The 14,730-nt window shown below is 35.2% G+C and overlaps 2 protein-coding genes across 3 annotated transcripts; one reads left to right on the plus strand and one right to left on the minus strand.

Annotated features, from left to right (window-relative positions):
* Positions 1–204: 204 nt before the first annotated feature.
* Positions 205–9,949, minus strand: pacc1 (proton activated chloride channel 1). Of its 2 annotated transcripts, none has more exons than XM_067367355.1 (8): positions 9,837–9,949; positions 5,471–5,567; positions 3,784–3,996; positions 3,537–3,691; positions 3,315–3,457; positions 3,101–3,242; positions 1,791–1,898; positions 205–1,701 (listed from the first exon to the last, which is right to left on the minus strand). In XM_067367355.1, exons 3-8 carry the CDS (start codon positions 3,968–3,970, stop codon positions 1,540–1,542), a joined length of 897 nt encoding a protein of 298 aa, XP_067223456.1. In that variant the 5' UTR covers positions 3,971–3,996; positions 5,471–5,567; positions 9,837–9,949; the 3' UTR covers positions 205–1,539. The 2 variants fall into 2 exon arrangements, with proteins under 2 accessions (XP_067223456.1, XP_067223455.1); XM_067367354.1 differs by lacking the exon at positions 9,837–9,949 and adding an exon at positions 5,829–6,475.
* nenf (neudesin neurotrophic factor) lies at positions 9,783–14,197 on the plus strand. Its single transcript, XM_067367356.1, has 4 exons — positions 9,783–9,990; positions 10,118–10,178; positions 12,619–12,722; positions 13,028–14,197. The coding sequence occupies exons 1-4, from the start codon at positions 9,793–9,795 to the stop codon at positions 13,202–13,204; spliced, it is 540 nt and encodes a 179-aa protein (XP_067223457.1). The 5' UTR covers positions 9,783–9,792; the 3' UTR covers positions 13,205–14,197.
* Positions 14,198–14,730: the final 533 nt, after the last annotated feature.

Below are 14,730 nucleotides of genomic sequence, written 5' to 3' on the forward strand. Positions count from 1 at the left end.
GGCAAAATTTTAACGTAAAAGTCACTAGATAACGGTATCAAGCGGTCTGCATTCAAATCATTTTTAGAATGTTCTCCACTGATATAAAGTCGGTTTTTACTTCTTTAAAAAAATGTCAAAACCTTTGAACTCACAGGCCTCGAAAACATAAAACATCCTTGAGTTTTTCATGATGACAAAGTGTTGTTTTGTGATGATGTCCGTAAGGATTTTTAATAAAGAGACAAAGAACAAAAACAACTAAAAGTGAATCTCGAGTAGAAAAATAAAATAAATCTTCCCTTTGGTATTAGTTGGTCCTGATTATTATAAACGTAAAGTGCAAAAAAATAAATAAAATAAAAATAAAAATGCACTTTCTTTTTATATGGATTCTTCCATGCCATAATATAATTATTATGGCTTGTGTAAAACGGTCAAAGCCTTAATTGATTGAGCTGCAATCACTAAGATAAGTTTTAAACTAACTTGATTACAAAAACAAAAAACAAACATAAAACATATATCAGTAACATATCACACATCAGTATCCACACTTATCTCAAAATATAGGCCTACTAAAAGCAAAAGATAACATTTGTAGTCCTTGAAGCAGCATCAGTTATAGAAGAATATTTAAGTAGATTAATAACATTGGAAATTATAATGCTAATAAAAAAAACTCATAAATTTGATAACTTAAAAAACAAAAAAAAACATCACAACAAGTCCAAGCCTTTACATCATAACTACAAAAAAGGCCTACTTGTTTTGTAAGCATGGTAAATAATGTTTTTAGAACATTTTTAAAACAAATAATTTCATAGGTTGGTAAGGGTTTATACAACAAATCTTATATTAATAAAACATAACTCATTCACATTGACAGCAAAATGTTTAAAGAAAATAGCAGCAAGACCAGCAGGGGCCGGTTGCATAAACCACTTAGACTAGTCTTAAAAGTTAAGACACTAAATGTTTTTCTTTAAGAGTGGTCCTAATTTTTTAGTCTGTTACATAAAAAGGTAGATTGGTGTAATTTGAATTGGAAAAATAACATTGATTACCACTTGGTTCACTGCAAGTTGGTCAAACTAGTATAACAGTCTTAACATAGTGACTAAATTTATGCAACTGGCCCCTGGATTCCCTTCAACCTTTAGAAACTTTCTCTGTCATTGAATGCCCTGTGATAAAGTTATTTATACATTTATTGATCATTTGGAAATGCATTTTAGCTAAAGGTCCCTTTTATTAAAACTTTTTTATTTTTTCATTTAAATTCCTTCTCAGTCATCATTTCAACAAGCTGAATCTTCCCAAGAACCAGTGTGAATAGTTAATATTTCAGTGTCACAAGTTACTACATGAATACACTTTGCCCTTGTTCTGTAAAACACATGCCTCAGCTTTTCAAGTTAAAATCTATTGTCCAGTTAAAACTTAACGTACAATAGAACATCAACACATGAAAGTCGCACTGAATTAGTTCTCCAGAAGTCTCACAGTGGTCGATGGTAGTACTTAAAAACTCCAGTTGTGTTTTCAGATGTAATAGAATTAGCTAATTTGGTCAAGTTCTCTCATTTTTGCCCTTAAGTGTCTTTTACGGATTTTGATCATCCACTTAATGCTGAGTTTGGCAAAGTCTGCAGCTTTAAATAGAGCCATGAAGACGCCACACAATATGGCTATAGTGTTCCACGGGTTTGCTGTGACTATCTGTTCAAAAACATAAGGCACACTTCATTAGACTCTCATAATAGCATTTAAGTTAAACATTGAGACAATTTAATGATGTGTTCACTTACATCTTTAACTTGTTGTATAAATGGATCTCGCCATTGGAAGACAACAAAGAAAAGCTCATTGGCTTGCTCCAGTGGCGGCCTCTTGTCGATGTACTTCACCACACTGGACTGAAAAAAATATGGATGGTTATCAAATAAGTTTTATTCAGTATTTTAGGTGCATCAATTCAAATGTATTATATAATAAGCAGAAAATTAATCAGCACTGAGCCCATTTCTTAATGTAATGCAAGACAAAAACAATTATATTGGAGATAATCACAGGTATAATGTTTTCTTTTGTTTTGTTGTAAATTAATCACATGATTTTAAACTGTCTGTAATATAAACCACTGGGAGAACATAGATGGTTGTGATAACATGTACTGCATTAATAGAAAGTCAATTAATAGAGAGATTTGTAATATAAAGTATTATTCAAATTATAATTTTAATAGTATTTTCTTGTCGTGACTGCAGGGGTGGAAACATTTATGACGTAACCATGCACACTCTCATTTTAGCGGTTAATGCTGAGGAGGACTCTAGCCTTGAAAACTCAGAAGGACTGAACTAGGAAAGATGGATCCTCACTAGGATGCAGCCTTCCGTTTGACAAGCACCCCTAGGGAGCTGATTGAGATGCACCGTCATTTTGTGATTAGTCAACCGCTTTGAACATGTTTCAGAAACAGCCCATTAACGCGAGTTTCAACACACTTCTAATGCAACTCAACAAGGTCTTGCCTTGTTGTGCATATGCCTTGGGTGGGAATCATTTAAATGAGGGTTAAAGTAACATGTTTGTTTCTCAGAAGAAAACTCAAGGCTACAATCGAGGCATTTTGGGGAGTTCAGAATCAGTGCTTACTGACGTAGTAAATAACTCCCTTTGCAGTGACTTTGTGTTTTGTAACTTTGTAGACAGCCTTTTTCATGCTCAAACAGCAACATTAAACACTAAATAAAGCTGACCATGTAAAAAAGCATAGGCGAGAGTGGGGTAAGATGAGCCAGTGGGTAAGTTGACCCACCCCCTGTATCTTGGCAACCGTACACTTTTTTTATTTTATTTTACATATTGTTTTAGAAATGCAAAAAAAATGCAAAGATATTGAAATTTCAACTTCATTTTGTTTGCTTTATGTTGTTTTTAAGAAAATAAATATGATTATTTACAAAAGGAAATTTGATTATTAAATTAGTTTTTAAAAGAATTCACTAATCTGAATATTTATGAAAAACATCATAACTGTTTTTTCCATTGTGGTTATGACCCTGATTATTATATTACCATGCTGAAGTTGACAAAGACATAACACATCTTTTACCTCCTGTCTAAATTCAACTGATTCATTTCCTCTGCCTGACGTCTTGACCAAAGACATTTTGACCCATGTCCGAAAGCCTCCAGAGAAGGTCCACATGGAGTAGTTCCTTTCACAATCCATCATAAAAGCTGCTTTATCTGAGCTGGTAAGAAAAATACTTTTTATACAAACAGTACAAATCTGAATTATGCTGAACATTTCTATAGAGATCTACCTTTTAAGCATGTCATTGAATGAGGCAAAAATCATGTAACTGATAGCGCTGAAATCCTCCTCCGTTTCATTCCGACTGAACTGAAGGAATATAAGTTCCCGGTTCCTAACATCAGTCGGCCCTCTGACTACTACAGCTCGCTTCTGCGGCAGACGTTGCGAAAGAGATTATTAATAGTACCATTTCTTCAAAAATAGTTTATGAGGAAGCTCTAAAACTTACTTGCGTCTGGTTTGAATATGGCCCATGGTAAATGACCTCCTCTGTTATACAGTTTCCTTCCTCTAGTCCACCCGATGCAACAAGAGGTGGAATGTTGTCATGATAGTGATGCATGCAACTTAATAACTGCGCCTTCCCAGGATACAAAGCAATTCCTGTTCGCAAAGAAATAATAAAAATAAAATTATTTAAATAGTAAATAGACATACTGAGAGATACCATAAAATGACAGTGTATTATAGCTCACCTGGTGCAGAAAACTCTTCAACTTCTTTGTATGAAACAGACATCACTGGATGGTTGAGTTTCTCCATGAAGTCTGAAATGGTTTGGTAGGCCAAGAACACAGCCACCGTCGTGAGCAGCAAGTAAATAAGGACAAGGATGACTATGAAAACATTCTTCAGGCAAGCTTTGTTGAAACCAATGGGCATTAGATTGCCATCCACAGCATCCTCATCTGCAATATATAATGAAAGTTTATTTTAGAGCAATGTCTTTATTAAAAGACACAATACATAAAATGCATACATACATACATACATAGTACTGTCACAGAATGTTAAAGAGTTAGTTCACCCAAAAATTTAAATTCTGTCATTAATTACTCACCCTCACGTCGTTTCACACCCGTAAGACCTTTGTTCGTCTTCGGAACACAAATTAAGATATTTTTGCTAAAATCTGATGGCTCAGTGAGGCATCCATTGACAGTAAGACAACTAACACTTTCAGATGCCCAGAAAACTACAAAAGACATATTTAAAACAGTTCATGTGACTACAGTGGTTCAACCTTAATATTATGAAGCGACGAGAATACTTTTTGTACACCAAAAAACAAAACAAAATACAGACTTTATTCAACAATATCTAGTGATGGATGATTTCAAAACACTGCTTCATGAAGCTTCGAAGCTTTACGAATCTTTTGTTTCGAGTTCGGAGCGCGTATCAAACTGCCAAAGTCACGTGATTTCAGTAAATGAGGCTTTGTTATGTCATAAGTGTTTAAGAATTTCAATGGTTCATGTGACTATCGCAGTTTGATACACGCTCCGAACCACATTGATTTCAAACAAAAGATTCATAATGCTTCGAAGCTTCATGAAGCAGTGTTTTGAAATCACCCATCACTAGATATTGTTGCATAAAGTCTTTATTTTGTTTTGTTTTTTGGCGCACAAAAAGCATTTTCGTCGCTTCATAGCATTAAGGTTGAACCACTGTAGTCACATGAACTGTTTTAAATACGTCTTTAGTAGCTTTCTGGGCATTGAAAGTGTTAATTGTCTTGCTGGCAATGGAGGCCTCACTGAGCCATCAGATTTTATCAAAAATATCTTAATTTGTGTTCTGAAGATGAACAAAGGTCGTGGAACGACATGAGGGTGAGTAATTAATGACAGAATTTTCATTTTGGAGTGAACTAACCCTTTAATGTTAAATTTGTCTAAATAAATAAATGCATAAATACATACATACATAAACACAACTGCACCATTTAAACCATACCACAATATAACTATAGCATCAATTAAAAAAAAATAAAATAATAATAATAAATAGATGCAGTCCTCTAAGTCAGATTACCTGGTCAGTGAAAACAGTGAAAATTGTTTACTTTTTATTAAAGCACATGTATTGCTTTTCAACAACAAAATGTATCATACATTAATATCCCTAATGATCATATAATACATAATTCATAAATAACATATTTATGATTAAAAATAAATAACAAATTTAATATGTAATATATATATATATAAATTTATAATAAATAATTGCAAAATACATACATACAACTGCACCACCTAAACCTATACTAACAATATAACATCAGGATTAATACATACATCTACATCTAAATCTACATACATAAACAGAAAACAATGATTTATCAGTGTCATATTTTTAGGAACAAGTTCTGACCTGGTAAAGGGTCACAGCTGGCTTCATCATGCTCCACTTCAGAAACATCATTGTTCTGGTAAGACCCAAGTGGCCCAGCACAATCCTCGCCATTGAACTACAATGCAACAACAAGTGATTTTTTTTTTTTTTTTTTTTGCAAACACACACATTTAATGTATATTTGACAATATTTCGCCTCATATCTCTCTCTATACGCCCAGCGGCAATAAAAAGCAAGCGGTCAGCTGTTATCACATGACTGCAGTTTCTGCTGAACTGAAAAGAAACTGCTTTCACACTGATCACGATTACAACCAGAGAACCCTGTGAATGAGTCCTTCAGGATCTAACCACATTCACACACGAGTTTCATTACCTCCTGATAAGATCGAGATGTGTCTCTCCCCAGCATTGTGCTTCACCTCCGAATATTTGGGGCAATTAAACTTTGCCATCAACTTGCAGGAGCAGAACCCAGACCTTCAGACTCGTATCTCGAGGAGCTCGCGTGAGGCACAGCCAATGGCCAAAAACATGCCAAGCGTGACATCACAACTGTTAGTTAGTTGGGGAGGGCATGGATACTATCTTTGATCTTTCTAAAAAGTAGTTTAGTCAAAATCCTCCATAACACGATTTAACATGATTTTTTTCTAATCACGCATGGTTTCCATAAATATTTTCTCTTACGAATAACAGCACAATTATATTAAAATTAATAAGAATTCATCTGTTCTGTAATGAGAAGCCAGCGCTTTCTTGTGCAAAGAAAAAAAAACACGTTATTTTCTCAACAGTTCTGGGGAAAGTTTTTAACACGTTGTGGTGTTTCGTGAACTATATTTAAAACGAATGAAGCGCGTGACTGACTGTTATGTCTTCTTGAAAGACTGACTATGGCGAGAGCCAATAGCATTCAAGGTGGGCTGTGACGGAACATTTAATTGGTTGGACCTACTGAACGAATACGCCCCCATCACTAAACGATTCTCAGCCTCGTGTAATCATGTGAGTCAGGCTCGTTCACAAGGAGAGAAAGGAGAAAGAGTTATGAATGTGTAAAAATAAATGATGACCATACAAAATTACAGCTGCGGAAGGACATTAATTAAACGTTTATTTTGACGCTTATGATGGTTGGAAGCTATTTCTCTAGTAGATGTAGTCACAAATTTCAATTAATAAAATTTACCCTGTTGAAAAAAACAGCATATGCTAGTTAAGGTAGGTTTTGATGCTGGTATGCTGGTTTGAGCTGGTTTATGCTGGTCAAGTGCTGGTCCTGGACCAGCATACCAGCATCAAAACCTACCTTAACCAGCATATGCTGTTTTTTCAACAGGGTAGCATATAAAGTAGGCCTATATGAGGCTAGCACTGAATTCGGAACTGCATACTAGTATACTACTTGTACTGTATTTAGCATATTTTTCTTTGGCAGAAATAGTAAGAGTAGTATGTGGTTCTGAATTCAGCATAGGACTGTGTTTAAGTCCATATTTTATGCCCTTCCCTCACTAACTTCCTTCCATCTTTTGTCACATAAGGTGCGTCCCAATTCGCGTACTTGTGCACTATTCTATGACGTTTTTAAGTACAATGGTGCAGAAGTGCGTTCACACTGAAAATTCCAAAAAGAAAAAGTGCACTTTAAATACCCGGATAATGCACTAAATTAACGGAAAAAACTAAGTGTGGAATGTTGGACACTTCGTGCACTCAACTGTCGCAGCTTTAATTACGTAGTGGAGGGGAAGAGAGGATCGGACTCCGTTGTTAAATGACAAAATAACCTTATACAATTCACGCACTACATGGATGAGTGCATAGTGCACAAGTACATAGTGTATAAGTGCATAGTGTATAGTGCGTCATTTGGGACGCAACTATACTGTTTTTTACCTACTATATAATAGGGAAGTATGTGATTTCAGATGTAGCCATTGAGTAGACTTGCTCTCTTGTTTAAAATCAAGGGATTGAGGGTCTGTCCAAATAAACTTCCCTCGCCCACTTGACGAAGTTGAACGCACTTCAAAATGGCAGCAGGGATTCCCTTGAGGGGAAGTGCTAGGGAAATTTGTGAGTGTATCGGTGCATACCAATTGGGATATATCACCCTCTGAAGGGCACTTCAGAGCGAAAACAATCATGGCCACCATATTGAAGGGTCATTCCAAACCAAGATTGTCAGGTTTTCACAACAAAAACCCCCCAATTGCTCCTCAAAAGTAGCCCCAAAACTAGCCCAATGGCATTTCAGGAGGGTCCCACGGTAAAATTCTCATAAAATTCTTGTTTTTGGCAAGGCTCATCTGGTAAAATGCGCACTCCGGGGGCCTAAATATCATGTTATTTTGGGTCGATTCAACCCTCGGACATGAAAAACAACCCATGGCAACAGTGTAAAAGTAGCACAATTTAGCAAATAGGCAACACTGTTCCAAACCAAAGTGCTCAAAACTGGCCACTTCAAAGGGCCCTTCGGAATGAAGGATTTCGAAGGGTACAACTGATGGACACTTCAGGCCCCCATGATCCTTTGCACAGGGAAGTTGTTTGGCATCACGGGTAGGAGGCTCTGAGTTCGATTTTACCTATGTATGTATAGTATTTTTCTATACTGCAATATTAATACGAGTTAGATTTCTTACATTATTATGGTCAAACGACATTGTACTTCAACAAAAATACTTTACAGCTCCCTTTATCAGTCCAGTCAAATGTTTCAAATACATACACACAATATACAGTGTAATATACCAAAAATAAATAAATAAATAAATAAACTAACGTTAAACAAAAAGTGCAGCTTGCGCAATCTACTCATCGTTCAGAGCGTGTTTTTTGGGGGTCAACCAGCCTACAAAATGTGTGACGAAGGCACCTCCTTGATTGTCTCGTTAAGATGATGCAGAAGTGCGTTCCAAAAAAAAGTCCCTGAACGAATCTATAATCTGAATGAATTTTTTTGATGAACGATTCAAAAGTCTCTAGTTACTGAGATTGATCCAATGACATTTTCAGATTAACAGTGAACATTAATACAAGGCTTTTTACTAACAAGAAAAAGAAAAGTAGGTAAAATAAAATAGAAACCTATATGAGGAAAAATTAGGTTATGCATCTTCAAAGGCTTCACTAAAACACTTACAATTTGTGACAAAATTTGTCACTTTTTATTTTATGTATTATAAAGGAATTTAATATATGAGCCAATTCAAATGTGAGGATGAATAGGCCATGAATTTGTGAACTTTTAATTATGTAGCTATATGCAGCAATGATCTGTCAGTTAAATTATTACAATTAAGTATTGTAGTAATATATATAATTAATTCAATTAATTAATATGATTATTAATTAGATTATTATTAATCATTTAATATTAAATGATTGATATTTAATATTAAATGACGATGTGATAATATTAAATCAGAACAAAATTCCTGAACAAAAATAAAAATTGAATTTCATCATCACATGAGCAGGTGCTCTCAACATTCATTTTGAGACTAAAGCTTGCAGGATATCTGAAACAATATTGTAAAATGAATTTCTATGCTCTTGTTTGATACAGTATACTTCTGTGGCAAGAGCCATGTCTTCTCCCTGTATGTATATATATATATACCAAATCAAACTCTAAAATTCCTCAAAAAATGAATTTTCTCTCTATCAAACTTTTATTTGTAATTGCATTGCATGAGTAAAAATATAAAAAGGCAGGGATCACAAATTTATGCTACAGTAATGTATTGACGGTCAAAATAAATGTTAATTGCACAGATTTGTAAAGCTTTGGCAGTTATATTTATTTTGGTGTTCAGTTATTTCATATTTCCATACAAATACTAAGATTTATTAAAATGTAACACAAATGATTTGTGCTTTAGAATTGTTTTTTATGCTCTTTAAAAATATAATAAAATATTGTTCTAAATGTAGAGATTCGTTACATTTGTGCCTATGTTGGAAAATACCAAAATATCTATGGAATTTTTTTAGAATTCGCTCATTTAAAATATTGAGGAACGTGCTTTCATTGGTGGGCGTCACTTCCGGTCTATCTCACGTGAATGGAGAAACAGAAACTCGCGGCAAGTGGAACTTTAGAAAATTCCCAAAGCAGAAGTTGGTGTTTCATTTAAAGTGCAAAACATACAAGCCTACCATATCCCGGACACCAAACAAAGATACATTAAAATGTTAAACCATTATGTCCTGAAGCACCAATTACAAGATCATGTTCCGAAACAAATGGAGCATTTCCACCTCTAATAGTGAAAGCTGATCTGAGATCAGTATCTGAAAGCCTGAATGGAAACACAGACACTCCCATGACAACAAGGAAACTACAGCCGCAGACTCGGTTCCTACAAACCTCATCACGACAGTCCACAATGTTTTATGCCCGTAGTGTTGTATTATACGCGTTACTATGTATTTGTTCCACAAATGATAGTAAAATTAAAAACGCATCGATACCGGTGCGTCTGTTTACCGAGGAAGAGTTGCAAAGATACGATGGGAGCGAGGTATGTGCTGTCACAAAAACACTGCTAGTTTTATTTCTGCATTTCGAAACTATGTTCTCATTGATTAATTATTAAATGCAAATTCGATTAACTGACGAGTTTTAAATGTGCCCCGCCCCCTTTACAGGATGGGCAACCAATTTACATGGCCATTAAAGGAGTGGTGTTTGACGTCACCACTGGAAAAGGTTAGATTTTGTACACAACTTTACGTTCTACAATCTTTTGTGTGCTGGTGGAAGTTTCTAACCAACAGACTCTTATTAGAGGAAGTAGATATATTATTTTGAGAGGACAGTGTGACATTTGCTTTGTTCCCTGTTTTGATTTTGTGTACAGGTTTGGGTATAGCCTACTTGTGAGCGCCAAATGTCCTCACTTATATAGTTAATTATTATGACAACTGAACTGACTAGTGAGGACATTTTATTGGTCCTTACTAGTTATAAATCGGCCAATACATGTTTTTAATTTAAATCTAGTATGTTTCTGTGAGGGTTGTGTTTAGGGGTAGGGCTTAGGTTAAAGGGTTAGTTTACCCAAAAATGAAAATAATGTCATTTTTTTACTCACCCTAACGTCGTTCTACACCCGTAAGACCTTTGTTCATCTTTGGAATGCAAATTAAGATATTTTTGATGGCTCAGTGAGGCCTCTATTGCCAGCAATGTCACCGAACCTCTCAAGATCCAGAAAGGTACTCAAAACATATTTAAAACAGTTCAGTGAGTACAGTGGTTCTAAATGACGACTTTTCAACAATATCTAGTGAAGGGCGATTTCAAAACACTGCTTCGAGGCTTTACAAATCTTTTGTTTCGAATCAGTGGTTCGGAGCGCCAAAGTCACGTGATCAGTAAACGAGGCTTCGTTTATGCAATCCGAACCACTGATTCGAAACAAAAGATTTGCAAAGCTTCAAAGCAGTATTTTAAAATCACCCATCACCAGATATTGATGAAATATTAAAGGTGCTAAAGAGGATCTTTTCGTCGGCTGAGAAACCAAAGACTGTTACTGAGTTTTTGAAATGAGCGCATGCGTAAGAACAACCCCCCTCCTTCGAAGGAACGCCTCCCAAAACTCGTATTGGAACACGAGTGTTTACCACCGGAATTCGCTGTATCGTGTTAGTGGATTCATTATGTCGGACTCACCGCAGGTAACTCATAATCTGCAGTTGTTACTCCTGTCTCCGGACAAAAACATTGCATGCGGCGCCTGTGGAGTATGGAAAGTTACTGGAGCGCGCAGCCACGCTCGTCTCTCACAAGGAACGTCATGGCAGTGATTGACAAGCCAGAGGACCAATCCGCGCATGTCTCTCACAAGGAATGTCACGGCAGTGATTGACAAGCCAGATGATCGCGTAAACGATTGGCTGATATTTTTAAGGCCCTACCTCGTGCACAGATGATGTATATTAATATTATTCCTTTCAGTGCACCTAATAAATAGTCTTTTATCAGTTAGTAAAGACAATTTCAAGTAATATTGCAAAAATGTATAAAACAAAACATCCTCTTTAGCACCTTTAAGGTTGAACCACTGTTCTCACATGAACTGTTTTAAATATGTCTTTAGTACCTTTTATGGATCTTGAGAGGTTCATTGACATTGCTGGCAATGGAAGCCTCACTGAGCCATCAGATTTCATCAAAAATATCTTTTTTGTGTATAAATATATTGTGTTCCAAAGACGAACAAAGGTCTTACGGGTGTAGAATGACATGAGAGTGAGTAAAAAATGACATTATTTTCATTTTTGGGTGAACTAACCCTTTAAGAAAATACCATTAACATGATATAAAATCAATGAAAGTCCATGCAGTGTTCTCACTTATACAGTATAGTGAATAGTGAAACAAACATGTGCGTGTATAAGCACTAAGGAGTGTATTGCAAACCACATCCCTATTTGCATTCACTGAACCAAGTTTCCAACAGGAATTCCCAGGGCTAGAAATAAAGCTATGCAATTTAACATGGTTCCAGGGGGTTATGGGAATTTCTATAGTAAACTTAAAGTCACAATGAAATCAAAACTGACAGTTTTTATTTATTAATGCACTACTGCAATATTTATTATAAAAATTTTTTTTTTAATTATTTTTATATAGTACAACTAAACACAACAAGAGTTGACCACTGTGCTTTAGAGAGTAATGGTCTAAAATACATGAATGAAAGAAAGAAAGAAATCAAGAACACACAACACACAATTTTTTTTATGGATAATTTTTTTATTTATTTTTTTAATTCATGTGACCTCGTAATCTTTAATCAAAATAGCTTTTCTTCTCTGATGTGTTTACTGGCACGAGGGCCATATATAATGAGATCTACCAATAGCGAACCACAACAATCCAAAGATCTAATCAATTTCCGATGGACAAATTCAAGACCCACCCTACATTTTTTAATGTTCAAGAGACCGTTTCACTTATATGTCACAATAGGAAAGAAAAGACTATCGTGACTTCCGTTTCATGATTATGTTTAGTTCTAAACCATTTAATCAGCTAGAAATCATAATTAGTATAGATAGATTTTTATGCAGTCAACAAAGTCATGAAAATTCCTTGGTCAGAAAGTGTGGAAACCCTGTTTTTTTTCTTTAATTTCCAGAATTTTACAGAAAGGGAGCACCTTATAATGCCCTCGTGGGCAAGGACTCAACTAGAGCTGTGGCCAAAATGTCCCTTGACCCAGCCGATCTCACACATGACACTGTAAGTTGGGGATTTCATAACTTTGACACTGGCTTTCACAAATTTGCCACAGAAAAAAAAAAAAAAAAACGTTTCAGCTTCTTCGTAATACTGTTGTTAGACTGAATAATGGATTATAATATTTATTCATTATTCGGTCTAACATTTTAGATGTTTACATTGTATAAAAAGGATTGATAATTGTAAACATGCGTTAAATCACTTGTTTTTTTTTCACTGTACACGAGGGGAAAATTTAGTGATTCACACTTCATGTAGACTTTTTCGGCATAACTTAATTGCCTCTTTCGGTTCATTTTTGTTAGACGGGCCTCACTGAGAATCAACTTCAATCCCTCGAGCAGATATTCAAAGGCACATACAAAGCAAAGTACCCTATCGTGGGATATACCAGCAGGTGCGTTCTCAATGAGGATGGCAGCCCCAATAAAGACTTCAAACCTGAAGACCAACCTAATTTCAACATTAAAGAGGAATTTTAATGCTGAGCACAGCCTTTAAAGATAATTGTCTTATAATAAAGCTATCTAATAATCCAATCAAAAGTCTGAATAATAGTTGTTTGTGACATCTGGCAGTACATTAAGTGGGCATGTGTCAATTTGAGGTTGTCTGGTGGTCTTTTAACCTACAACCTAAGAGCATTATGATGCATACTATCCCACGTGGGTTTTTTCCCTGGTGGGCTGCTTTGAAGGTCATTCAAATGAGGCCACCTACAGGTGTGATTAAAAAAAAAAAGAGGTATGGTTGTTTGGCCTTTTTACATGTATTAAAAGATGTTAGATAATAATTTTAGATGTTTACATTGTATAAAAAGGATTGATAATTGTAAACATGCGTTAAATCACTTGGTTTCTTTCACTGTACATGAGGGGAAAGTTTGGTGATTCACGCTTCATGTAGAAATTGAAATTGCTTTGTGGTGAGGGGTTTCGTTTTACAAATTAAGAAGTTAAGCGTTAATGTTATCATTCCACGACAACATTTTTACTCAAACTCCATCTCAGTCATAATTATAGTGTTTGTGTCTATTCTGTACGAAATGCCCCTGATGACCAGATATGTTTCACAGTAATCTGAGAGAGAGTTGTTTGTTACTTCAGCTTGTTGTCCTGTCATATTAGTGTCATCTGGGATATTTTAAGACTGGATGGAATGTAATAAAGGAGTTGTTGATAAACACTCAGACTGGTGTCATCTGATCTCAAAAGAGTTGGTACATGGCTGTAGAAGAGACTGGGGCTAGTTGTCACAAGAGCTAAATCTTAGTGATTATAAGGATATGAACTAAAGGTTGAATTGCACAAATAATTGTTTGAGATATCTATATCATTTAAATGTTTGAAGTCAGTAAAAATTTGTATTGTTTGTGAATAAAGTCTCTTATGCTTACCAAGGCTGTGTTTATTTGATGAAAAATACAGTACTTTACAACTTTCATTAAGTCAATTATATATTATATTAAAGTAGATTTAAACCAAAAGAAATTTGTGATATTTGTTCTACTGTTTGAATTTCACTGGAAAACATTAAAAAACCTCTTATTTAATGACAGATTCCGTTATTGGGGCATGTTTTCACAAAAATGCTAAAGTTTGTTAACCTATATATCTTTATTTTGCTAAATAAAAGTGGAAATGTTCAGTTTTCTATACCAAGACTGTAAGAAGAAATAATTGTTCAAACTCAAGATATTAAGAAGACTCAATAGTAAAACTCCTCTGCATGTTTAACTTTCCAAAACATCAAAAGGCTCCTGATGAGAAGGCAATGACCTGATTTCCATGGAGACTGTAAGCAGTAGGTGGGTATGCTGAAAGGCATTTGGTCAAATGCAGTTCATTTATTTTCATGATGAATTTACCCATTATACATACATAAAAACATGGGGGCTGGATGGTTTCATGAACGATAGTGAGTCAGTTCACTGTCAGTTTCAGAGTCTCAAAATGATGGTTTTTGATTCTTTTAAAAATTCCCGCCGGGGCACCATTAGCATTTACAG

The sequence above is a fragment of the Chanodichthys erythropterus genome, chromosome 18 (genome assembly GCF_024489055.1).
Source record: "Chanodichthys erythropterus isolate Z2021 chromosome 18, ASM2448905v1, whole genome shotgun sequence".
In the NCBI taxonomy this organism is placed as follows: Eukaryota; Metazoa; Chordata; class Actinopteri; order Cypriniformes; family Xenocyprididae; genus Chanodichthys; species Chanodichthys erythropterus.

Coding starts and splice junctions, on each gene's coding strand:
- pacc1 (XM_067367354.1), bottom strand. CDS start 5,864: ATGCTGGGGAGAGACACATCTCGATCTTATCAGGAG. Junction 3,458..3,536: donor CATATTCAAACCAGACGCAA/GTAAGTTTTAGA, acceptor CGTCTGCCGCAG/AAGCGAGCTGTAGTAGTCAG. Junction 3,243..3,314: donor TTCAATGACATGCTTAAAAG/GTAGATCTCTAT, acceptor TTTTCTTACCAG/CTCAGATAAAGCAGCTTTTA.
- nenf (XM_067367356.1), top strand. CDS start 9,793: ATGACAACAAGGAAACTACAGCCGCAGACTCGGTTCCTACAAACCTCA. Junction 9,991..10,117: donor AAAGATACGATGGGAGCGAG/GTATGTGCTGTC, acceptor CCCCCTTTACAG/GATGGGCAACCAATTTACAT. Junction 10,179..12,618: donor TGACGTCACCACTGGAAAAG/GTTAGATTTTGT, acceptor TTTAATTTCCAG/AATTTTACAGAAAGGGAGCA.